Here is a 26,793-nt window from a genome sequence, read left to right on the forward strand (position 1 = left end):
GAAAGAACAGGTCTTCAGATAGATATTTTCAGAAGACGTTATGTGCCCAATCCTTGGATCTCCTGGTATCTAGAAAAGCATTAAATGGTGATGTCTGCTCCTTGGGATTGGTAGTAACCTTCGTGAGAAAAGCAGCAAACCTCGGTGAAATGTGTGCATGGCTGCATGCACCTCCCTTTTCAGCTTTATCACATATATCCTGATATTACCCCCTTTCCTCTTTAGGGTGGTATTTCAGAACTGTCTAAAATGCTGCCTCCTGGGCTATAGTTAAGTCAACAAAACAAAGGATGTCAGAGTCATCTGTGAGTGTAGCCACCTCCAAGTGTGAGTCAGTGAACCCTGAGGGAACTTAGGAAGGAAACAAAGAATACTTGCCATCTAGCAGCAATCAGACTGCAGCCACTCCTAAGAGTGAGCCCTGAGGAAACTCAGGCTCTGAAAACACAAGATATTTGCCCCAGATGGCTGGGTTGTATATCAAAGGAATGATTTCAGTGAGCCCAGGCCTTTGCATCTTCCCATAGAAAAGTACCAAATTCCTTGACTTAATATACCTGGTTTTCTGTTACTAGAAGTAATTTTTTGTTCCTACTAACTGCCTTTTTGTTGCAAAAACTCCAATGTATCTTAGCTCCTCCCTTGCCTTCCTGGATTGGATTCCTCAGGGTTACTTTAGATACTTCCTCCTGGGTTTAAGTCCTAATTTTGACCAAAATAAAACTTAACTCTCAGCTTTTAGTTGCACATATGGGGTGGGACTTGGGACTCTGCCTTTATAAAAATTTCCCAAGTGATGCTAATGCTGCTGGCCCATGGTCCACACCTTGGGCAGCAAGGATGAACTCCTAGGGCTGAAGTAGGTCAGAGGAGGCAGGTTTCAGTGTGGGCCAGAGTAGTCCCAGGACAACGCATTGGGTCTAGGATGATGGCTTGGGTAGGTAGATGAGATGGGGAGAAATGGCCTCCTGGATCATCAGCTCTCTGCTTTCAGGGGTATGGGAGCAAGGAATGCTTTCAAGGACCTGTGACTCGTGCCCCAGAGGTCCCCCTTAACAAGCAGCTGCACGAGGCAGGAGTTCCACATGTGGATAGCCCGTTTTGAAATGCCTCATCTGATCATGTCAAGAATCATTTTGCTAATTTGGAAATCAGAGCCAAAGGAAGTTCTGCGTGCTCTACAAGTAGCAGCAGCAGTTAAAAGGGAACAATCTTTCTTGAGTGGTTCCTCTTGGGGGAGCATTTCTGCTGGCTCCAGAACTTTGGCCATCTATAAAGCTTAGCAGTGGAAATAAGGAAATTCTCAAGGAAGAGGAGCCATTGACCAGCACCAGAGAAAGGACAGCTCATGACCAAACCATGTTGCCTAAAGTGGAGACCTTTGAAATTAATGGTAAAGTACTACTCCCCAATAATGACATTGCCTGTGATATAGTCTTTCTCTTGGCAACACAAGAGTAGACAAGTCAATTGAAAGTCTAGGTTTGCACCTTTGACTCTCAATAATACAGTTCTGTTTGCTTTCATGCTTCCATCAGAAATTCGTATGATGTTAGTAATAAGTGCTCTGACTTTAAGTATACAGGGGTTTTTGTTGTTGTTGTTTGATTGATTTTGCTTTTTAGGGCCACACCTGTGGCATATAGAGGTTCCCAGACTAAGGGTCTAATCGGAGCTACAACTGCCAGGCTATGCCACAGCAATGCAGGATCCAAGCCACGTCTGTGACCTACACCACAGCTCAAGGCATCCCAGATCCTTAACCCCCTGACTGAGTCCAGGGATTGAACCCCCAACCCCATGGTTCCTAGTTGGATTCATTACCTCTGCACCAGGATGGGAACTCCCAGGGATTTTTTTCTTTAGTTTCACAACTCCTTTAAATTATACTTAAATATTTTCCCTTTGATTGATCCTACTGTATATTATATGGCCCTCTTTTTTATTAGTGTCTCATTCTGACATGAGGTTATAGGTGTGATGAACTGTGTGATGAAAGAATAATGCAGAACAAGAGGGATGAAAAAATTCCACAAAAACTGAAGCCAAGTTTTACATTTATTTAATGCCATTCCAAAAAAATTCTTTAAGGTGACTTCTGTTATAACTCCTGTGTTGCTCAGGGAGCGATTTTTCCATCTGGTGTGGCCTAGGATATATTATAGCTTGGTAATTAGTTTGTCTTAGATTACACTCATATTTTAAAAATTCAGTCAACTCTGTTGTTTTTTTTTCTCCCTCAGTGTTACATGGGTGATACCTTTTTTAAAATCCTCTAGAATTTGTAGCATTTAAAGTCACTGTTGAGTGCTTTCCTCAGGGGATCTCTGATTTCTCATTTCAGAATATCCTTTTGAAATTGTCTTCCAAGTCAATCAGTCACCCCCATTCCCAGTCTTTTCTGGAAGTTGTATGTGTGGGAACAAATGCAGCACCATCCCCTGTCCTGACTCTCCTTCTCATCCAGAGTCTGTCTGTGAAGGTCACTGGCTGGAATTTATGGGGGTCCAAAGATGGGGGATCCAAAGATGAGTGGTCCAAGGCTCTGCCTTTAAGAATTTATGGTGGTATGACAAAGAAAGCAGGGGCATAAGTGACTTTAATTGTTGGTTACTCAGACAGAACTTTGGGGAAGGCAGCATTTTGAACTTATGACTTTTTAAGATGCTGAAAATGTTCAAGCAAAGTCAGATGATCAAACATATTTGCACCTACTACCTGCTGGGTGTTGCACTCAGCACTGAGGAAACAGACAAAGATCAGCATGGCCTCTGGCCTCAGGGAGCCCATAGTCATGCTGGCGGTGGCAGGAGGATGGCAGAGCGAGCCTATCCATAACCTACCTCTATACAATTCATTGCTGGCTCTCACTGAGATTTTCACAGGATTTTATGGACAGAGCCAACCTGGTTTGGGGCACTGGAGGGCAGAGCTGAGACCTCTTCTAAAGTTTAAAGGATAAAAAGGATTGCTTAGAGAAAGGAGATGGTGGCGAGGGTACCATGTGTTTATGATATACTTACAAGGAATATTAAGAAAAAAAATACAAATAACTTCATACTGTTGGGCCAAAATTGGATGGGGAAGCTTACTGGGGATTGAGAATAGGACAAATTAATTTGGACTTCACCCTGAGGACAATTGGGGAGCTTTGAAGAGATTAAAGCTGGGCTGAGAGGCAGTGATTGGAATTTGATGGGGTGGTGGATGGGGGACGAGCTGGAAAGAGTAATGCCAAGGACAGAGGACAGCTGGGCAGCAAGAGATGATGAGAAGCAGTGGGTGTGTTGAAGGAAGAGAGAGAATACTCTGGAGAATTATTAGAAGTCAAATCAGTAGTTCTATAGTGGGGACACAAGGCAAGTGAGGACGATGAGAGTCAAGGGTGAATCTCAGATTTCTGACTTGGGTTTACAGATGCAACAAACTAAAAATTTAACCAAAACCCCAAATCAGTCCAGTTTGGATGGAATGTTTTCCTAAATGTTTTCACAACTTCCTGTCTCTCCTCATACAAAGAACATGGAACACATGGAACTTTCTAGATGAGAGCCATTATGGAGTGATCACCATGAGGCTCTGTAACACGGGGACACCCTTGGGACTTACTGAGATTAAAAAAAAACAAAACCAACTTGCTTCAGCACTAAATGGCTCCAAGCTTGTTTACCTGTCAGTTTATCTATCTATCTATCTATCTATCTATCTATCTATCTATCTATCTAACTATATATCTGTCTATCACCTATCTATCTACCTATCTGTCGGCTGAAGACTGCTTTGGTTTTCTGAAGAGACTGCATATTTTGGCTCTTGCTGCCCTGAAGGTCCAGCGAAATCCTGGTCTCCCCTCATGAACCAGTATCAGCCTCTTCCCTTTAGCAACAGAACATTTGAGCTTGAACAAGAGCTTTCTCATTTGTCCCTGTAAACAATATCTTTCTGGAATGTGCTCCTTTCCACCTTCTTGAAAATATGAGCATTTGCCTGTCTCAAGTCTTCCTGTCACTTTTCTGATGTGTCTAGCTCTTCAAGTTCTGTTACCACACCAAGCCCCTTCCAATCTTTGTGGTATTATCTGATCCTCTTACCAGAAGCCCTCCACTATTTCAGGTTTCACATCTTTCTTCATAATATTTCTTCCACCAATTTCAGTCTGAAGAACATCCTTATTGACAAAAAAGACCTCTAAAAATACAAATTGAGAAATCATGAGTTTTTGTGCTGTTTGTTTGTCTTAACATTAAGCATTGGTCCCAGCATTGTATCTACCTGTCCCTTCTTCCTGCACTGAAGTTAATTTTAAATGTTCTGCCAACAGACCTTAACCCCAGAGTGCATTCAGGGTCAGCCTTGCTGATAGGACTACTTTCACTTCATGTCATTGTTCTGACATAATTTTTTTTTGTCATGTCACCATTTTCATCTTTTAAAGAAATATGATTTATGCAGAGGTGATCTTTTTTCCCACTATTTTTTTGGGAAGTAATTCTAAATTCACAGACAGTTGCAAAAAAAAAATGTACAGGGAAGCTCTGTGACCTTCACCCATTTTTCTCTAGTGATAAAATCTTGCACAGCTATAGAACAATATGCCAGGTAGGAAACTGATACTAGTATAACCCAAGAGCTTTTTAGATTTCTTTAGTCTTACATGCTCTCATTTGTGTGTGTGAATATAGGGCTCTACAATTTTACCAGATGTGTGTATTTGTGTAACCATCACCAAAATCAAGATACAAAACAATCCATCACCACAAACATCTCATGACTTTTTTATAGACACACATACCCTCTTTGCCCACCCAAAAATCGCTACTTCCCAGTAACCACTAATCTGTTCCTCCTTTCTATAACTTTGCTATTTAAAAAATATTATATAAATAGAATTCCACAGTATGCAACATTTTAAAGATTAGCTTTTTTTTCATGTGGCATAATTCCATTGAGATCCATCCAAGTTGTTGTATGTATCAATAGTTGGTTCTTTTATTAATGAGTATTATTTATGAATATTATTGTGTGATATGAATGTATCACAGTTGGTTTAACCATTCACTCATTGAAAGACATTTGGGTTGTTTCCATTTTGGCTATTAAAAATAAAGCTTTTATGACCATTTATACAAGTATAAATTTTCATTTCTCTGTGATAAGTGCCCCAAAGTGAAATTTCTAGATTGTAAATACATGTTTGGTATCACAGGAAGCAGCTAATCTATTTTTCCAGTGTAAATGTACCATTTTACATTCCCACCAGCAGTGTACAACTGATTTCCTTTTTTCTGTATCCTTACCAGCAATTGGTATTATTGCTATTTTTATTTTAGTCACTTTGATAGACATGTAATAGTGATATGTCTTTATAGTTTTAATTTGCTTTGCTTTTCCTTAATAGCTAATAATGTTGAATATCTTTGCATGTTTAGTTGCCATTTTATACCCTCGTAAGTGAAATGTCTATTCATGTCATTTGCCTATGTTTTCACTGGTGTGTTTTTGTTTGTTTTTTTAAGGGCCGCACCTGCAGCATATGGAAGTTTCCAGGCTAGAGGTAAAATTGGAGCTGCAGCTGCCAGCCTATACCACAGCCACAGCAATGCTGGATCCAAGCCGAGTCTACAAATTACACCACAGCTCACGGCAAAGCCAGATCCTTAACCCACTAAGTGAGGCCAGGGGTCGAAAACGCATCCTCATGGATACTAGTCGGGTTCATTAACTGCTGGGCCATGAAGAAACTCCGGATTTTTTCTGTTTTTACTAAGATAAACTAATAATAAATGTTTTGAGAATTCTTGATACATTCAAGATACAAGTCTGGATATTTTTCAGATATTCTCTCACAGTCCATAATTTGTCTTTTTATCCTCCTAACAAAGTCTTTTGCAAAACCAAAGTATTTAATTCCACTGAGGTCCAATTTATTGATTTTCTTTTTATGGATTGTGCTTTTGGTGTCAAGACTGAGAACTTTTCACCTAGCCCTGAGTCCTGAAGAATTTCTCCTAGACTTAATTCTAAAAGTTTTATAGTTTTACATTATAGTACCATGGTTAATTGTGAGTTGATTTTTTAAGATGGGAAGTTGAGGTTGGGTTTGTTTGTTTGTTTTTCTTGTGGATATCCAATTGCTTCAACACCATCTGCTGAAAAGACTATCCTTCCTCTAGTTAATTACTTTTGCTCCTTTGTCAGAAATCAGTTGGATATACATCTGTGGGTCTATTTCTGTGTTCTTTATTCTGTCCCATTAATCTACATGTCTATCTCTGCACCAAGACTGCACTGTCTTGATACTGTATGTCTTGACATCAGGTAGCTATTTCTCACATTTAGTTCTTTTATTTCAAGATTAACTTCTGGAACTTCTGCCTTTCCATATAAATTTTAGTATAAATTTATACCTACAAAAATCCTTTCTGGGATTTTTTAAGAATTATATCATACCTCTAGATTAGTTTGAGAATTGACATCTTTACTATATTCAGTCTTACAATCCATGAATATGATATGTTTCTAAATTTATTTAGGTCATTGGATTTTATTTTTAATAAGGATTGTATAACTTTCAGCATGCAGATCCTGCATACATTTGGTTAAATTTATATCTAAATATTTCATTTTCTTTGGAGCAATTATAAATGCCATTCCATTTTTAATTTTGATTTCCAGTCATTTGTCAGTTGCATATAGAAAAAGGGAATGAGAACAGACTTCCTTGTCTTGTTCCCAATCTAAAGAGAAAATTTTCTGTCTTACCATTATGTGTGATATAAGCTTTAGATATCTTGTAGATGCTCTCTCTCTCTCTCTTTTTAACTTGAGGAAATTCTCTTCTGGTTCTGTTGTTGTTAGTTATTATGAGAATTATAATTACGACAGTTATATTACAAATTGGATTTTGTTAAGGTCTTTTTATTCATCAACTATATGATTATATGGTTTTTCCTCTTTAGGCTACTGATATGTTGATTATAATGATCAATTTTCAGGTATTGAACTGGTCTTGCATACCTGGAAATTCCTTAGTCATGGTATATAAATCCTATTGATATTGCTTTATATGGTTTACTGTTATTTTGTTGAAGATTTTTGTATGAAATTTGTGAGAGATATTAATCTTTAGTTTCCTTTTTTATACTGTCTTTGTCTGATTTTCTTTTTTTCTTTTTTTTTTGGTTGGGGGGGAAGGTGCACACTCGCAGCATGTGGAAGTTCCCAGGCCAAGGGTTGCAGCCTCACCAGAACCGAGCTGCATCTGCAATGGCTGATCAGTTAACCCACTGAGAGAGGGGAGACCAGGGACTGAACCTGCATCCTCATGGATTCTAGTCAAGTTTCATTACCACTGAGCCATGACGGGAACTCTGTGTTTGTCTAATTTTCATATTAGGGTAATAGAAAATGAGTTGGGGGTATTTTCTACCCTTTTATTATTCATAAAAAATTGTTTAAACTTGGTGCTAATTACTTTTTTAAAGGTTAGGATACTCCAACAAAATTATGTGGACCTGGATATTTCTTTTAAATTACAAACTTAATGTGTTTAATGGATATAGATATTTATATTATCTATTTCATCTTAGTTGAATTTTTGTAGTTTGTAATTTTTGAGGAAATGGTTCATTTCTTCTAAGTTGTGAGCAAAAAGTTAGTTGTATTTTCTAATTTTTTTTTCTGTCCTTTTTTTTTTCTTTAGGTCCACACATGTGGCATATGGAGGTTCCCAGGCTAGCGGTCAAATCAGAGCTGTAGCCGCTGGCCTATGCCACAGCAACAGCAATGCTGGATCTGAGCAATGTACACCACAGCTCATGGCAACCTCGGATTCTTAACCCACTGAGGGAGGCCAGGGATGGAACGTGCATCCTCATGGATACTACTCAGATTTGTTTCTGCTGAGCCATGACAAGAACTCCTCTTATTTTCTTTTTAATAGTTTCAACATCTGTGGTGATACTACCTGTTTTATTTTTGATATTGGTGATTTGTGTTTTCTTCCTTTTTATATTGGTCAGTCTTGCTAGAGCTTTATCAATTTTATTGATTTCATTCAAAGAACTAGATTTTTTTGTAGGGTAGATAAAGTTTATTATTAGATTTTGAAACTGGAATATTTTAAAATTATAGTTGATTTACAATGTTATGCCAATTTATGCTATACAGCAAAGTGATATATGTATATATATATATACATATATATACACATATACATATATACACACACATTCTTTTTATATATATCTTTTTCATCATGATCTATCCCAGGAGATTGGATATTATTCCCTGTGCTATAGAGTAGGAACTTGCTGTTTCAGATTTTTTTCTTTTGTATTCTTATTTTAAATCTCATTGATTTCTGCTCGGATCTTTATTGTAACCTGTTTAGGGGTTATTTTGTTCTTCTTTTCTGGTTTCTTGAGGTAAGAACTTAGTTTATTGACTTGTGACCTTTCCTCATTTGAAATGTAAGTATTTAGCACTGTAAATTTCCCTCCCAGTGCTGTTTTAGCTGTATCCCATACTTTGATGTGTTGTATTTTCACTATCATTCAGCTTTATTTTTAAACTTTTTTCCTTTGAGACTTTCTCTATGACCCATGCATAAGTTAGAAGTTTAAAAAAAATTCCAAGTATTTGGAGATTTTTTCTATTGCCTACGTGTTACTGATTTCTGTTTTGATTCCATTATTGTCAGAGAACACACTCTGCAAAATTTAAATTCTTTTACATTTTATTGGGCTTGTTTTATGACCCATGATATGGTCTTAGGGAATATTCCATGTATGCATGCAGAAAATGTGTATTCTACTGTTGTTGCATGGAATAGTCTATAAATGTTACATCCTATTGGTTGATGGTGTTGTTCAGTTCTTCTATATCTTTGCTTATTTCCTATCAATTGCTGAGAATGGGATGTTAATGTCCCCAATTATAAGTGACATTTGTCCATTTCTCCTTTCAGTTGTATCAATTTTTTTTTCATGTGAATAGAAGAGCTACTGTTTGGTTTCTTACAGATAGCTTATAATTGAATCCTGCTTTTAAATTCACTTTGCCAATATCTGCCATTTACTTGGTGTATTTAGACCATTTATATTAAAGTAATTTCACATATGGTAGGCTTAAATCTGCATTTTATTTTGTATTTACTCTGTTTCCTCTGATTCTGATTCATCTGTTTCTCTTTTCTTACCTTCCTATGGGTTACTTGAGCCCTTTTTTAGAATTCCATTTTATTTGTTTACAGGTTTTGGGAGTACATCTCTTCAAGTAGTTCATTTAGTTGTTGCTCTGGGCATTACATATGTTATGTATTATATCTGAAATACATAACTTATCACAGTCTATTGGTGTCAACATTTTATGACTTTGAGTGAAGTATAGAAATACTATATCCATTTATGTCTTTTTATCCTCTTAACTTTTAAAAATGAATTGTCTGATGTATTCCTCCACATACACTGAGTACCATATCAGATAGTATTAAAATTTATGTTTCAATCATCAAATGTGATTCTTTAAAATTATTTGGAGAAGGATGGAGTTCCCATCATGCCTCAGTGGTTAACGAATCCAACTAGGAACCACAAGGTTGCGGGTTCAGTCCCTGGCTTTGCTCAGTGGGTTAAGGATCTGGTGTTGCTGTGAGCTGTGGTGAAAGTCGCAGATGTGGCTCGGATCCTGCATTGCTATGGCTCTGGTGTAGGCTAGTGGCTACAGCTCTGATTGGACCCCTAGCCTGGGAACCTCCATATGCTGTGGGTATGGCCCTAGAAAAGACAAAAAGACACACACACACACACACACACACAAAAAATGGGAGACAGGATTAAGATGGCAGAATAGAAGGACTGGAGTCAACTTCTCTCCTAAAAACAACAAAATTCACAACTAAAGACTGAGCGCTCTTCACCCAAATGGACTGGAAACCTTAAAAAAGATACCCTACTCTAGAAGAAAAAGAGGAGGCCACATCAAGAGGTAGGAGGGGCGATTTCATGATACAAACAACCTCATACCTCCCAGGTGGGAAGCTCCACAGACTAAAAACTAACTGGTTCACAGAGACTCACCTACAGGAATGAGAGTTCTGAGCCCCATATCAAACCCTCATGTGTGGGGATCCGGCACTGGGATAAAGAGCCCCTGGAGCACTTGGCATTGAAGGCCAATGGGGCTTGTGCACAGGAGCTCCACAGGACTGGGGGAAATGGAGTCCCCATTCTTAAAAGGTGCACACGGACTTTCACGTGCACTGGGTCCCAGGGCAGAGCAAGGTCTCCATAGGAATCTGGGTCAAACCTGACTGCAGTTCTTGGAGGACCTCCTGGGAAAACAGGGGTGAATGTGGCTTGTTGTAAGTGAGAGATATTGAAGGCAAAGCTCTCAGGAATATTCAGAAGCTGCCTTTCTTTGGAGGTGGCCATTTTGGGAAAATCTGGCCCCACCCATAAGTCAGCCTGAGAAGCCCCAGGGCAAACAACAATCCAGGTGGGATCACAGCCCTGCCCCTCAGAAAACAGGCTACCTAAAGACCCCTCAGGCACACAGCTGTCTCTAATCCCATCCAGAGACTAAGCCCCACCTACAAGAGGGATTAGAATCAGCTCCACCTACCAGTGGGCAGGCATCAGCCCCTCCCATCAGGAAGCCTACAGCAAGCCCCCATACCGACTTCAGCCACAAGGGAGGCAGACTCCAGAAGTAAGAGAGGCTACAACTCTATTATCTATAAAAAGGTCACCACACCAAAAACTTATAAAAATGAAAAGACAGAGAACTATAACTCAGATGAGGGAGAAAGGAAAAACACCAGAAAATCAGCTAAGCAATGAAGAGATTCTCAGCCTCCAGGAAAAAGACTTTAGAGTGCTGATGCTGAAGATGATGCAAGACATTGGAAATAAGCTGGAGGCAAAGATGGATAACTTACAGGAAATGCTGAGCAAAAAGATACAAGATATAAAACTTAAACAAGAAGAGATGCAAAATACAATAACTGAAATAAAAAATTCACTAGAAGAAGCTAACAGCAGAATACAGGAGGCAGAAGAATGAATAAGCAAGGTGGAGGACAGATTAATGGAAATTACTGATGCAGAACAGAAAAGAGAAAAAAGGTTGAAAACAAATGAAGAGAGTCTCAGATAACTCTGGGACAACGTGAAACGCAACAACATCTGTATTATAGGGGTGCCAGAAGGAGAAGAGAGAGAGAACAAGACAGAAAAAATATTCCAAGAGATAACAGCCAAAAACTTCCCTAACATGGGAAAGGAACAACTCATTCAAATCCAGGAAGCACAACGAGTACCATATAAAATAAACCCAAGGAGGAACACACTGAGACACATACTAATCAAACTGACCAAAATTAAAGACAAAGAGAAAATCTTGAAAGCAGCTAGGGAAAAGAAACAAAGAACATACAAGGGAACCCCAATAAGGTTATTGGTAGATTTTTCAGCAGAAACTCTGCAGGCCAGAAGGGAGCGGCATGATATACTTAACGTGATGAAAGGAAAAAACCTCCAAGCAAGATTACTTTATCCAGCAAGGCTCTCATTTAGATTTGAAGGAGAAATCAAGACCTTCACAGATAAGCAAAAGTTGAGAGAATTCAGCAACACTAAACCAGGCTTACAACAAATACTAAAGGAACTTCTCTAGTCAGAAAAGAAAAGACAGCAACAGGAAACAAAAATTCCACAAATGACAAGGCTCACCAGTAAAGGTATATATACAGTAAAGATACAAAATCATCCATGCACAATTATACCACCAAAGTCAGACATCATGAGAAGAGGTGGGTACAAATACAGGCCACTGGAGATGAACTTGCAATTAAGAGAACAACAACTTAAAACAATGTCACATACATATAGACTCATATCAAAACTTCAGAATAACTGCAAACCAAAAATCTACAGTTGATACACAAACAAGGAATCTCTGGAGAAGAAATATATCTCATAGTAAATAAGTGGATAATCCACCATGAAGGGGGTCATTTGACATCATTCTTGGAATGCTGAAGTCTTCTTAGATCTGATTCTGATTTCCTCTCCATCAAAGAATTTGTGATAATTATAATTAAATAATGCAACTGTACATTACAATTAAATAATACAGTACCAAAAAATTATGACTAGAAGGATGTCTAGTTATATTCCTATATTTTACTCATTCTTTTTTCCATTTTCCTGGTCTTCCTTCCTTTTTTGAAGTGTCACATCTTCTTCTATCATTTCCATTCTGTTTGCAAAACTTTCTTTAGCTACTTTTAAAAGGTAAGTTTACTAGCAATGACTTATCTTAGTTTTCCTTCATCTAAGAATCTCTATTTCCCATTCATTGTGGAAGGATATTTTCACTAGATATAGAATTCATGGTTGACAATTCACATCTTTCAGCACACAAAAAACATTGTGCCACTTCTATGTGATCTCCAGGGTTTAAGATGAGAAATCTATTGTTATTATAAATTGGTATTATTTTATAGGTAATGTGTCATTTTTCTCTGCTTTCAAGATTTTTTCTTTTTCTTTAGATTTTTAATTGTCTTTATCTCTAGATTTTTTTCAGATTTTTACCTGAGTGTGATATGTCTTGGCATGGATTTCTTCAAAATTATCATATTTGAGATTTGCTCAACTTTTTGAATCTGTAGGTTTATGTCTTCCAAAAAGTTTGAGAAACTTTCAGCTATTATTTCTTCAAATATTTCTTCAGCTTCACACTCTTTCTGGAACTGCAATGATATCAGTATTATGTGTTTTTTATGGACTCACAGGTCTCTGAAGTTCTGTTTATTTGTTGTTGTTGATAATGATTTTCTCTGTTTTTCAGATTAAGTAATTTCTATTGTTCTATCATTTAGTTCATTGCTTCTTTCTTTTGTCATATTTATCACACTATTGAGCCAAAGTAGTGAAGTTTAAAAATATTGGTGTCTTGAAGTTATAAAATTTCCATTTTGTTCTTTTACGTATCTTCTACTTTGGGGTAAGATTTTTAAAAGAAGTTTTATTTGAAATTACTCATTAAAGCGTTTTTGTTATGGCTTAAAAATTTTTTTGGTCTTTTTTAGGGCTGCATGTGTACCATATGGAGGTTCCCCTACAGCCACAGCAAGACCAAATCAAAGCCATGTCTGTGACCTAGACCACAGCTCATGACAATGCCAGATCCTTAACCCACTGAGCAAGGCCAGGGATCAAACCTGCATCCTCATGGGTACTAGTCAGATTCTTTTCTGCTGAGCTATGACAGGAACTCCTGTTATGGCTTAAAATTCTTATGAAGAATTCCATTTATGTCATCTCAGTGATAGGTTTAGATTTAGTTTTCTTACATAAATTCTTAATGTTTATTACATAGATTCTGGCCCATTTTGTGGACATGTGGAAGTTCCTAGGCCAGGGATCGAACCCATACCACAGCAGCAACCTAAGCCACTCCAGTGACGATGCCTCATCCTTAAACTGCAGTGCCAAGGGGAACTCCAGACCTTTTTCTTCATTGCATTCTTTTATAAAATTGAGATTTTATTTCCCTCTGGAGCCATATTTCTACTGTGAGTCAGACAACAGGACTGTCAAATTTCTATAACTGGCTTTCCTAAAATTTTCACCCAGAATTGCCATATTTTACTCCAGGAAAGCTCGTTCTTATTCAAATGAGGATTTTTTTTTTTTTATCATTCTCTTATCTCAACTAACTCTTTGTCATTGGTCAAATCCAATCCAGAGTAGGTATTTTCTTTGCAGTTTCTTCTTACCACTAAGAGATGAAATGATCAGCATAGGGGTCAAGAATTTATCAGATCCTCTGTTTTGTACAGAGTGAGTTAGACAAAGTCCACAGACTTGAAGTCCCCAGTTTCTAAAATACTTTGCTGCAATGCCAAGTAATAGCTCTGAATTAAAAAGCATCTGGGCCTGATCTATTCTCATCATACTACCATGTCCACTTTCCTCTTCATCATCCTTACTCAAATGTCTTGCACCATGCTCCTACTATCCAGTTTGAAAATATCTTTATATCTCCAATGTTGACCCTCACCCCACCTCTGACCTCTATAGTACCTATACCTCTGAAGCATAGTTCATCTCTCTATTCCCATTATGTGTTATGTTTCATCATGTTTAGTGCTGTTTATGAGATTTTATTCACCACCCAACACCTTCTGTCAAATGCAAGACTTCCCTTGTGTGTTACTCATCCTTACCGTGATGATTGTATGGATACTGAGGTCCTAAGTTGCATTCACAATGCTCTCTTATCACTTCTAAACTGGCAGCATTCAACTCTGTCCATGTTTAGCATCTAAATCTCAACAACCACTCATTTCTCCATTCATCTAGCCAGCCATCATCTTCCCAGCATACCTAAGAAACTTCCAGGCCATCTGGAAGAGATTGAGACATAGACACAGTCCAGGGTGCTCAGTGCCACAGTGGAAGAAAACACAGAGTGATGTGGGAATTAGAGCAGGGTCCACCCAGCACAGGGGAGCCAGAAAATCTATCTTGGAGCAGGAAAACTCCACTGTTCTCCCAAAGGAGAAGAACTAGTTCTGCTGAAAGAAGGAGGGGAGGCTGGGTATTCAGAGAAGATATGCTGCCTGAAGTCAGAAAGGTGTAAGCAGAGTGGTCCAGCCTGACCATTGGTCTACCTGGAGGTGTGGCATGGAGTTTCCACAGGAGATCTGGATGGCATCCAGGCTTCATGTACCAGGCAGGAGCTGTTTGTCCTGAAGGCAGTGAGCCACCATTAAAGAGCTGAAGGCAAGGAGACAACTTGACCAGATTGTATGTTCGAGAGCTCACTCAGGCTGCCAAGTCAGCCCAGACTCTGAAGGTGCATGGTGGAGACACCCTGTACTAGACTGAGCCTCACCACATGTCTTAAAGGAATATGAGGCAGCTGCAAAATAAATAGTTAAATTTCTACTGAGGAAACTAGAAGGGTAAATCATTCATTGCAGAAAGCAAGCTTCTGTAAATGATATGTAATATGTAATTGTAATATGATGTTATTAATATATTATTAGTGTAAAATTAAAAGAAAAAAACCAAGTCTACCTAGGAGTATATGGGTTTGTAATTTCTGAGAGAAATGTGGAGTGAGAGGAAGGCCACACCCCAGAATGCTAACACAGCTTACTTCAATGGGTTAGGACCTCTGGAGGTTAATTGCAAGATTATTTATTCTTGCAATGCTCTCCATATTGTTTGACAAATTGTATTAAGCATGTTTTGCTTTTTAAAAAAATTACATGTAGAAGTTCCTAGTTTATTTATTTTCTTTTATTTTTTTCTTTTTTGGCCTCCCCAAGGCATATGGATTTCCCAGGGATCAAAACCAAGCCACAGTTGCAACTTACACCACAGCTATAACAACACCGGATCTCAGATCCTTTAACCCACTATGCCTGGCAGGGATCGAACCTGCATCCTGGTGCTGCAGAGACATCACCCATCCCATTAATCCTCTCATGAAAAACCTGGACAATCACCACAGACATAGTCACTGCAGAGTCTTTACTCTTTTTTGCAAGTGCCAACCTTGGTCTTTGCAGTGCCCCTGACTTTCTTCATTCTGTTCTTTTTTTCTTTTTTTTTCCCTGATGTTTTCCTGAGGTCTTTTTCTTCTCATGCAAGCCATGTCTTACAAACCTGTGTCTGGGCTCATTTTTCTTTGTGTAATTCAAGGCATCCTAAATCAGGCCAAAGCCAGTTGCCTTGCCACCACCAAAATGGGTTTTGAATCCAAACATAAATATGATATCTGGTGTGTCTTGTACATTTGGTTATTTTTTCCTGAATTTCTGTTTTAGGGTACTGTTGCCTTCCCAGGGTGAAGGACATGGATGACTGTTTGTTTCCACTCAAGTAGTCAGCTGGTCATGAACTTCCTGGTCCCAATAGTTACTGTGTCATTCATGATGGCGGCTGGTCTTCAAACAGCCAGGGAGGAAAAGAGTCTGTTTTACTTTAAAATTAAAACATCTAAAGAAAAAGAAAAAAGCCCTGGACAAAATCTCTAAATCTTGTCTTAGAACCTTTTTTCCACTGGATTTCCACCATCCCAAACCTCACTCATTGCCATCTTCCTGGAGTTTTGAAATTGAAATATGTTAATTCATTAACTCATCTGATGAGCTTCTACTGAGCACCCCCTTTGGCCAGGGACCCTGCTGAGACTTGGACAGCAAGTAAGGCCCACATAATACCAGTTTGAGGACTGTGCTTCTCCAGGCAAGGATATGTGTGTGGTGTTTTTTCACGCAGCCACACAAATGAGGGATCCATAATGGCATTTCTTGCCTTGTGGCAAGAAGGAAGATCAAGGGGAAGATGTGGGGGTCATGGGCCTTTGTGTCTTTCCCCTCCTGGGACCTCCAAAGGAGCCCCTGCTCACAAAGAGAAGGTTCAGAAACGAGCCGGGGTTCCCTGCTCTCCCCACTCTGCAGCAGCCACCTTCTGCCCCGGTTGCCTTTCAGAGTCAAAGCCCAAGAAAAGAAATGGGATGAACTGGTTCATGTTCCTGGTGGTCATCTACCTGATTCTGCTCACCGTGGGCACCGGGATGCTGGTGATGACAGGTAAAAGCATCTTGGTCCTGTCTGGTCCCTCCTAGCGTGACATTGTAGTCCCACCAGACACAGGGCTCAAGTTCAGAGGAGGGTCCTGAGGTCACTGATGCCCACGTGCTGGTAGAGAGTTCCCACTATCTGAGTGGCCACAGTGGTGGGGGGAGGGAAGAGGAAGCAGAGAGGGAAGTGTATGTTGTGTGTGTGTGTGTGTGTGTGTGTGTGCTGGGGGTGCAGGGAGAGGATGGGGGGAGGGAGGAGAGAGAGAGAGACTGCACCTGTGTGTGTGTGTTTGTCTAAAGCAGTGAAAGATGCAGTGATTTCACACATCCTATTCATCTCACATCAATGATTCCCAACCTCTGAGTGGGAAGAAGTTTTGCTGATCAGAGCATTTTGTTTTTTTTTTTAATTTTATTATGATTTTTATTTTTTCCATTATAGCTGGTTTACAGTGTTCTGTCAATTTTCTACTGTACAGAAAGGTGACCCAGTCACACATACATACATTCATACATTCTTTTTTCTTACATTATCATGCTCCATCATAGGTGACTAGATATAGTTCCCAGTGCTATACAGCAGGATCTCATTCCTTATCCATTCCAATGGCAATAGTTTGCATTAACCCCAAATTCCCAGTCTATCCCACTCCCTCCCCTACTCCCTTAGCAATCACAAGTCTCTTCTCCATGTCCATGATTTTATTGATCAGACCATTTCATTTTAACATGATTTTACTTCCAAAGTGCTCTCAGTCCAAATGGTTAGGTCATGAAGTAGTTCCACCAGTAGACAGTGAAGTCACTCAAGATTGTCATGTTCCCAGTTGTCATAAACACATGTCACATGCATATTAGGCCCGACCAGCATCTTAGTGACCATGCATTTGCACCCAGAACATGCACATAGCCCTTAACTGCATGAAGGTTGATCTTGGGTGCAGTGGGTACACATGCCATGCAGGTCTGTTCTGTGAAGGTGTGATGTACTCCTGAGTGTGGTGTTCACACATGTAAGATGCAAAGTTCTGTGCTCATGCTAGATCCTCACCTGAAACATGAGTTTGCCCTATTCAGGAATTACAGGGTCCTGCACATATGACACAGAATGCCCAGTTGCCTCGGGCTTGAACGAGGTCCCTGAAAGGGTGCTATGGGGGTGGGGTGGGTGTTCAGTTCTGAAATTGCAGGAGCAGCTCCGGGCCCTGGTGATCTACCCTCACAATGAAACGCTGGCCACGGAGGGGAGCTGGTCCTCTTTCCTCCAGAGCATCCCTCCCCCAGCTGGGGATGCACCGAGACTGCAAATCCTGCAAACTCAGCTCACCCAGATCTGCGCCAGGCAGGAGCAGTTACTGAGACGGGTGGACAACTGTACTCAGATCCCAGGTTGGCCCCTCCCCCCTGGGCTGGGACTCCTCAGAGGTCATGGGAAAGGGGGAGCCACTTGTGAGTGGGCAAGGGGGCCTTTGGACCTGAATCCCTTTCTTTGGCAAGGGGGGGGTTCCCAGATCCTGGCCTAGTATGAGACCCTGGGGGTGAAGGCCATATAGGGTGGGCATGAAGTGACAGACACCCTGGGTGGCTGGGAGACAGTGGGATTGGGAACCTAGGAACCAAGGTTCTTTCCAAGAAGAGTGTGACCTCCAAGAGCCTGGGTCTGGAGCGACCAGCCCAAGGCCCAATTGATCCAAAATGTGTGGGAGGGCAAATAGGATACAGGGCTGGAGGAGTCTCAGGACCACTCCCAAGCAGCTGACTAACACTGGCCCATGGCTGGAGGGAGTAAGGGTGGGCCTCAGGCCAGTGCAGCCAGCATGTGGACCTCGGAGGGAAGAGAACCTGCCCTTATAGAAGAGACCCCTGAGAGCTCCTTGGTCCTCCCACCACATGAGGACACAACAGGAGGTCTGCAACATGGAAGAGACTCTTCCCGGGAATACAGGCGTCAGGCCCCTGATCTTAGGCTTCCAACCTCCAGAACTCTGAGAAGTGAATTTCTACTGGTTAAGCCCCCCAGCCTGTGCTGTTTGGTTAAAGCAGCCAAATGCAGTAAGGCAGGATGAGGAGCCCTGTCCCTCCCACCAGAGTTGTTGGGAGACCGCAGAGCAGCCCTGGAAAGGGAGTGTTCCTACGTGGGTGGCGGCAGTAAGAGGTGCCATTTTTCAGAGCCTGGGCATGCTTTCTGTGGTGGTCTCCGCATGGTGACCTCAGGAGAGCCCCAAGCAAGCAACTAGCATGTGGATCCCTATTCACTGACAAGGAAGCTGACCCTCCCAACAATGAAATGATGTGCCTGGGATCACCCAGCTAAAAAGCAGTGCTACTGTTTGAACCCACGTCTGCCTGACTCGGCCCCCCTCATCATCCCTCAGCATCTGCAAAACTGTGTTTTGCCGGCTGGGCCTTGAGCTTCTTGTGGGAAGGAGCTCTGTCTTTTCATACAGTTGGGCTGGTCCTTGGTGCCCAGTAATACTTTGATGAGTAAATGATGATGGGAGTGGCACTGTCACCTCACCTTGTTGCCTGATGCATTGGTGCCTCTGCTTCTCTTCCTCAGGTCTTTCAGGTCTAAAGGGCCCCAGGGTGTACCTGCACCAGAAGAGAAGGGGGCCCTGGATGGGAGGGAAGCACAGAGAATGCCCTCTGTCTACCAGCCCCATAATCATTTTTCTCCTTCTTGTCCAGTCAACATTGTGAATTCTGTTTCCTTTCTAGGCCCCCCAGGTCCCCAAGGCCCACCAGGAATCAAGGGAGAGACAGGTAAGCAGGGGCTGGGTGTGTATACCAGCACCCACAGCAGGTTTTCTTGTAGCAGCCTCAGAGGACTGCAGGAACACACCCACCAGAGTCTGAACACCCGGAGGGGGGGCGGTCTGTGTGTGAGGGAGGCCAGGCAGGGTGAGACCCAAGATGGGCTGGGGATGCTAGGAAGTGCCTGCATCCCAGGGAGGGCACCCAGGTGTGGCTGGAGGGGTGTGGACTCCAATCTCCTCCTTGGTACTTGGAGTACAAGCCTGTGAGCATCACTGGGGAGAGTCCAGCTCATTGGTCCAGACTCCACATTCTGACACATCTGCCTTCCCCATGCATGGACAGGCTCTGGGACCGTGGGAGGTTTCTTGTATCTTTCTTAGTCTCAGTTTCTTTGTCTGTAACATGCGAATGAGAGTGCTTCAGAGGGTGACTAGGAGGTTGAAGATAATGATTCAAAGCCCATGATTGTCTCCCTCTTTTAGGCTGCCCAGCTGCCTTACAAATGGCCACAGCATGTCTGGGTCAGAGAATGTGGGAGCTCGGCTGCCTCCCAGGGGAAGGACCCATTGCTGTTACAGTCCACTCTGTTCTCCACTTAGACCCTCCAAACTACAGTCCCTGAAGCGTAAAGCTGCAAAGACAAACATAACTAGAGAGAGAGCAGAATGAGATGGTTTGCAGAGGGAGGGGGAAATGAACCAGCTGACAGCCTCTAAGCCTCCAGGCCACTGAACAGAAAGAAAAACATCATCACTTACAGACAGGACATGTGTTAAGAGGGAAACTCTTTCTAGAGAAACTAATTTTTGGAAAGAATTTCACAGAAGGGAAATCCCAAAAAGTCTAGTGTTCTAAGTCTCCAGCAGGGTTTTTATGGGGAGATTTTCAGCTGGGCAAACAGTAGGAGGAGAGTTTGTGGTGCAAAGAGGGACACACACAAGCACTCACAGATTTATGCAATACAATCACGAACAATCACACTCGTGCACTTGCTCACAAGAGCATACGCACTCACCACTCCAGGCACGAACTTACATTCATACTTAGCCTTTGGAGCCAGAGCCAAGCAAGGTTACCCAGAAGATGTCGAGTGGCCAGGCATCCCAGGAGCTCAGCTGTGGTCCCTTCTGCCCAGGCAAGCAAAGGACAGGAATGGGCCATCTAAGGGCAAAGTGAGGGGGGACAATTTCCTGCCAGGCAAGTAGGGACACAGGCAGTGCTGGGAGCTCCAAGAGGAAGAAGAAGATAAGACACTGAAGGAGGGCCTGAGGTGGGCCTGTGGAAGGAGGGGAGAGTTGCTGGAACGACGACAAAGGGTTGATTCCAGAAGGAGGACTTCAGGCATCTAGGCTCCTCCCTCAATGGCAAGTGCCATCTCTAAAGCAGTGTTTCTCAGGTTATGGACCATGGAGAAGAACCATCTGAGGTGCTTGGTTAAAATGCAGATCTGGGAGTTCCCACTGTGGCTCAGTAGGTTAAGAGCCTGACCAGTGTCCAAGCTGGGCTCACTTGTGGGTTAAGGATCCAGTGTTGCCAAAAGCCATGGTGTAGGTCATGGATTCGACTGGGATCTGGTGTTACTGTGGCTGTTGCATAGGCTGGTGGCTGTAGCTCTGATTTGACCCCTAGCCTGGGAACTTCCATATGCCACAGGTGCAGCCCTTAAAAGCAAAAAAAAAAAAAAAAAAAGAGAGACAGAGAAAGAAAGAGATGTAGGTCTGTGCCTTAGAGACCCTGGAGTGTTCTGATCCTGGAGGCATAGGGGCACATTCTGGGAAGCATTGCCCTAGCCCTCTGACTGAACCAACCTCATACTCCCAGTCTCTTGGCCCCATGGTGGCTCCTCAGAGTGGCTCTGTGAGGTAGTAGGGAGGCTGAGGACTCTGGAGTTGTAGGCTCTGTTGCCATACCTGCTCTGTGGCACTTCACCTGTGTAACTAGACATATCATTTGGCCAGCTGAGATTTAATTTTTTCATTTCAGAAAAGAATGACAATTACATTAAAATAATAATAATTGGAGTTCCCATTGCGGTGCAGTGGAAACGAATCTGACTAGGGACCATGAGGTTGCGGGCTTGATCCCTGGCTTCCCTCAGCGGGTCAAGGATCCAGTGTTGCCATGAGCTGTGGTGTAGGTCACAAGACGCAACTCAGATCTGGCATTGCTGTGGCTGTGGCATAGACCAGTGGCTACAGCTCCAATTAGACCCCTAGCTCGGGACCCTCCATATGCCATGGGTGCAGCTCTAAAAAGACACTAAAAAGACAAAAAGATGGAATGCTCATACTAATTATACAAACTAAAAAAAAAGTAACAATTAAATTATACATGTTTTTCAGGGCGGTCATAGGGGTTAGAGATCACATTTTCAAACTCTGCCACATGTCAGGTAGCATTAGTGATCCTGTAAGTGAGAAAGGTAAGGGAATCATTTCCAAGATCAGACAGATCTGGGTTCTAGTGTGGCTCACTAGCTATGTGACCTTGGGTAGACGACTTCACCTCTCTGAGCCTCAATTTACTCACCTATGAAAGAGGGATAATAAAAGCAACTTTTATTTTTCTTTTTACAGCCACCTGCGGCATATGGAAGTTCCTGGACCAGGGTTTCAATTGGGGCTGCAGCTGCTGGCCTACACCACAGCCACAGCAACACCAGATCCGAGCCATATCTGTGACCTATGTTGCAGCTTAATCCTATGCTATGCCAGATCCTTAACGTACTGAGCGAGGCCAGGGATCGAACCTGCATCCTCACAGACATAATGCTGTGTCCTTAACCCACTGAGCCACAATGGGGACTCCAATAATAGAAACTTTTAATGATGGTTGATTACAACAGGAATATAAGGTATATGGGATGTGTGATACTGTACCTGGTGAAGAAGAACTATTTCTATGATAAAAAACTGAGGGTGCCGGCCTCCAGGAAGAGTCTTTACAGGGATGTGTCAACTATTCTCAAATATTAGGCAGGATCTCATGGAAGAGAAAATAGACTTGCTCTCAGTGGTAGCCAGCTGAAGAATGAGGACCAACCAGCAAAGGTTTCAGGAGAATGAATTATGCCGAGGTAAGGGAGGGACAACCTGTTAAGACTAGGACCTCCCCACAATGAAATGAGCAGATGAAGGGGCAGGGAAGAGGGGCTGCAAAAATTCTCCTTGGCTGGACTGAAGGAGAATTCACCTTCCACCAGGAAGACAGAGGGACAGTTGACCTCTGAGGTGGCCCTCGACAGTTCTCCTGGCACTGGGAAGGGAGGTCCAGGCTTTCTCAAGGGGATCCCGTCAGCCCCAGAGAGGGGATGACAGCCAGGCCTTTGCCCTTTAGACTCTACCCCTGGGGTCTGGGCCACACTGCTTCCCATCCCACACTCGCCTGTGGCCACACCCAGACTCAGGCCTGGAAATGCTGGGGCCAGCAAGGGGAAATGCATTGGTTTCACATCTTCAGAAATCAGGACTCTAACCTACCCCTCCTCTTCCCAAATTTCCTTGCCCAAGATCACCAGATGTCTCTTTACCCACTGCTTGCCCCAGGCACTGCCTGCAGATGGGGCCAGCGGACCAGGTGAGACCTGACTCAGCCATATTTAGGTTTTCCGCTCTTTGTCCCAGCAGATGGGTAATGCCAGGTGGTGAGGTGCCAGGGGATACATCTGTTTCCCTCACTCCACCTTTAGCTGTGATGATGGGAAGGTTCTGAAGTCAGGCGCAAATGTGACTCCTCAGCTGGTGCCAGGCTCTGGTCCTTTCACTGGTGCTGCTCTGCTTCCCCAGGTTTCCCCCTTTGATGGAGGCATGGAAGTCACAGATTCAGGCCCAGACCGGTCACAAGACCCCTCATACAGCCACACAATTACCTTAATGCAATGACTCTGGCCAGCCCCAAGCAATAGGGAACCAACAAGGAGTTCGCATCATGGCAGAGTGAAAATGAATCCAACTAGTACCCATGAGGATAAGGGTTCCATCCCTGGCTTCGCTCAGTGGGTCAGGGATCCAGCATTGCCGTGAGATGAGGTTCAGATGTATCCCACGTTGCTGTGGCTGTGGTGTAGGCCGGCAGCTGTAGCTCGGATTCATCCCCTAGCCTGGGAACTTCCACATGCCACGGGTGCAGCCCTAAAAACCAAAAAAAAAAAAAAAAAAAAAAAAAAAAAAAAAACACAAGACACCAACAAATCCCTCTAGGGAAATAATTCCTAGCCTCTTCTCACAAGTGCCTTTTGGCCCCTCTGCTCATGTGGACACCTAAGGTCACTCAAACTTTTGACCCAGAGAGCCCTGTATGACAGTGGCTTCTTTCCCTCCACTCCAGACGACTTTGTCTACTTTCCTAACCTAAGGGTACCAGAAGAGCCTGGCACCCTTCTGAGTCCTCTCCAGCTCTGAAATCTTAAAAATCACAGAATAGAGACTTTAACCAAATTCTATCCCAACCAGTCAGTCCTGGCACCTGAGGGAGTAGCTTGGGGTGGGACTCTGCTGATGATGAAATGTTAATGGCTTCCTAATCCCGTGGGACAGCTGGCAAGTTTGGGAAGGGCTGCCAGGCCCTGCCTGGGAGGAGCCTCCCTTGATTGGTATGCGCTGAGCAGTGGCAGAGAGGAGGAGGGAGTGACAGAGGACCGAGGAGAGGACGGACAAGGGTGAGCCTGGAATGCTGATGACAAGTGGAAAATTTGAAACCTTGGGCACCAGGAAAGCCTGTGGCTGAACCTCTGGGGGCATAAGTGCTGCTGCAATGTTTTTCTTTCCATCAATGCTTCAAAGCTTCTATTCTCAGCACCTGGGATCTGCTTTCTGGAATATTCAGATTTCAGTTTGGGAAGTTTGAAAAAACAATTCCCCAAATGCAGACACTCAGATAAGCTGGTCAATGCTGGTTGAGCCCTGGGCTGTGGTCCATCCTCTAGGGACTGGGGCACTGACCAGGGCTCTGAGAGTACCGAAGCCCATCCGCCAAGCTGGGCCACCTCGGCCACATTTCAGGAGTTGGTGTCTTGTCTCTGGAGCAAGGTGGTGTGCTTTTGGAGAGCAGCCACTGTATCTTCCACTCTGGGCACCAAGGAGGAGTCCAAGGAGTCTGAGTTGGGAATTTGGGTGAGACGGGCAGTGTCAGAGTTGGACGTGGCAGCCAGGTTTGCCCTCATCCCATGTCTGACTGCAACTTCTTGGTTTTTCAGGAAGAAAAGGAGACATGGGCATGAAAGGGGACATGGGGCTCATGGGACCCCCCGGAGCCCGGGGGCATAAAGGTGACTTGGGGATGCCCGGGTCCCCAGGTAAGAGTCTGCTCGGTCAGGTCCGTTGACCTGTGGGTATTCCCTTTTTTTCTGGTCCACTGAGCTAGAGGGGAAAAAGATCACTAAAAGTCTCTCTGTGTTTTAGGTGTGGCTGGAGTTCCTGGACTCAAAGGAGATCAAGGTAAGAACTGTGGGAATCTGGGCATCATTCCAGCTACCACTGTTCCTGACTTTACTGTCTTTTATTTCATAGTATTAAGCCAGAGCCTCTAGGGTTTCATAAAACTTGGTGCCTCCTAAGAGGACAGAGCAGTATGTAGAGGAAAGCCTAATTGATTTTTTTTTTTTTTTGAGCTTTGCTCCACTCTGCTGCCCAGTGGTGCGAAGCACTCACAGAATTCCTAGTAAGTCCATAAGCCCCAAACCCTACATCAGTGAATGGAAAATAAATAAATAAATAAATAAATAAATTGCTGAGACTTAAATTTTCCTCCCACTAATAGGGCTAGTTCAAGGCTTCTAAAGAGAGATCTCCATTAAGCTGTACGTGGGGCATTTAAAGTGTTAAGCGATTCATGTGTCACTGCAGAGAACAGAGATGTATTGAAGGGGTAGGCAGCCAGGCCCTCTGCCAGCCTTTCACTCATGACTTAACTTTCAGGACAGCCTGGAACCAGGGGTCTTCCAGGCCTTCCAGGAGCTGCGGGATCCCCTGGTGCCAAGGGTGAGCCTGGCAGCCCTGGCCTCACTGGGCCAACAGGTGAGCTTATGGGTCCTGTGGTGAGTTTGGGAGTGAGGTCTGAAGATCCACCCCGTCCAGCCCTGACACCCTCTATGGCATCTGTTGTCCAGGACCAGCAGGGAGTCCCGGGAGTCCAGGAGCCGAAGGCTTGAAAGGAAGCAAGGGGGACACAGGTAACAGAGGGTGTGGGTAGGTGGGTGGGTGGACTTGCTGGGTGTCAGGGGGACGAGGGGAGGACTACTTCCCAGCAGGCTCACCAGTGCTCTGGCATCTGTTAGTACATTTTCCTCTGCCAGAATCCTTTCAGTCCAAGGCCCTGAGGCTACCCTTTCTCTGCCCAGAGTCCCTGAAAGGCCTTGAACATCATGACCAAGCTTTCATTGTCAAAGAGGAGAGCAGGGCAGCTCACCTGCAGTGTCTCCTGGTCTGCCTTCCAGCTGCGTGCATAAGGTCCACTCTCTCCCACTGACCTGCCGTGGGCCTCAAAGTTCAGGGCTCTGGATTCAGGCAGCAGGTGTCAATAAACCCGTTCTTGCACATTTTCCCAGCGGGGCCAAAGTCTGAGAGGAATGACCCACAGTAACAAACTCACAGAGACTAATTTATAAACCATCGTGCCAACTTAGTCAAGGTTATTTATAAACTATCGCCTCAATTTAGTGTAGGTTATAAACCATCATACCAATGTGGTCTACTTTATAAACCACTGTGCTAATTTTCTCTAGTCATTCAGTGACTTCAGACATCTTCAATGGTCTAGAAAGGCTGGTCTACTGTGTTGGGTACTGGACCCCGGTAACACATAAGACCTGGTTCCTGCCTCAGACATGCAGACTGGTACAAGAGACAAGCAAGACTGTTTGGGGGCAGTGTCAGGCACACTCTTCTGTGGGTTTTGCATGGAGAAGTGCCACATGCCGTTTAGAAAGCCAGGTGCAGGCCAGTGCAGGGTTGTGAGAAAGGGCTGTGCATCTTCTGAGGGTGCTGTGGACTGTCCGTTGCAGCCCCTTCTCTGCCAGAGCAGAAGGTCATGCTTGAGGTAGACAACCTGGATGCCTTCACCTCAGAGCCATGCTAGAAACCCACAACAGGGGCAGGTCCTCTCCATTTTCATTGATTAAGTGGTCAACTGATTGAGAGTTTCTGTTATGGCTCAATGGAAACGAACCCAACTAGTATCCACAAGTATGCAGGTTCCATCTTCAGCCTCGCTCAGTGGGTTAAGGATCCAGCGTTGCCGTGAGCTGTGGTGTCGGTCACAGATGAGGCTCAGATACGGTGTTGCTGTGGCTGTGGTGTAAGCTGGCAGCTAGAGCTTCAATTCAACCCCTAGCCTGGGAACTTCCATACGCTGCAGGTATGGCCCTAAAAAGTAAAAAAAAAAAAAAAAAAAAAAGTGGTCGACTGACTGATTGATTCATTAAACAAATAAAAA

General features: G+C 43.2%; 1 protein-coding gene and 1 pseudogene across 1 annotated transcript in view; one reads left to right on the plus strand and one right to left on the minus strand.

The window, feature by feature from the left end:
• MARCO (macrophage receptor with collagenous structure) overlaps window positions 1,133–26,793 on the plus strand; it is a 38,352-nt gene continuing 12,691 nt past the window's right edge. The window contains exons 1-8 of the mRNA NM_001256366.1: window positions 1,133–1,393; window positions 16,514–16,615; window positions 17,782–17,994; window positions 19,324–19,368; window positions 24,557–24,655; window positions 24,762–24,797; window positions 25,278–25,376; window positions 25,469–25,531. Of these exons, the coding sequence (NP_001243295.1) occupies window positions 1,360–1,393; window positions 16,514–16,615; window positions 17,782–17,994; window positions 19,324–19,368; window positions 24,557–24,655; window positions 24,762–24,797; window positions 25,278–25,376; window positions 25,469–25,531 (691 nt within the window). The 5' untranslated portion in view covers window positions 1,133–1,359. The remainder of the gene's footprint in view (window positions 1,394–16,513; window positions 16,616–17,781; window positions 17,995–19,323; window positions 19,369–24,556; window positions 24,656–24,761; window positions 24,798–25,277; window positions 25,377–25,468; window positions 25,532–26,793) is intronic.
• LOC100516467 lies at window positions 15,386–16,507 on the minus strand (annotated as a pseudogene).

This window comes from Sus scrofa, chromosome 15, assembly GCF_000003025.6.
Source record: "Sus scrofa isolate TJ Tabasco breed Duroc chromosome 15, Sscrofa11.1, whole genome shotgun sequence".
Classification (NCBI taxonomy): Eukaryota; Metazoa; Chordata; class Mammalia; order Artiodactyla; family Suidae; genus Sus; species Sus scrofa.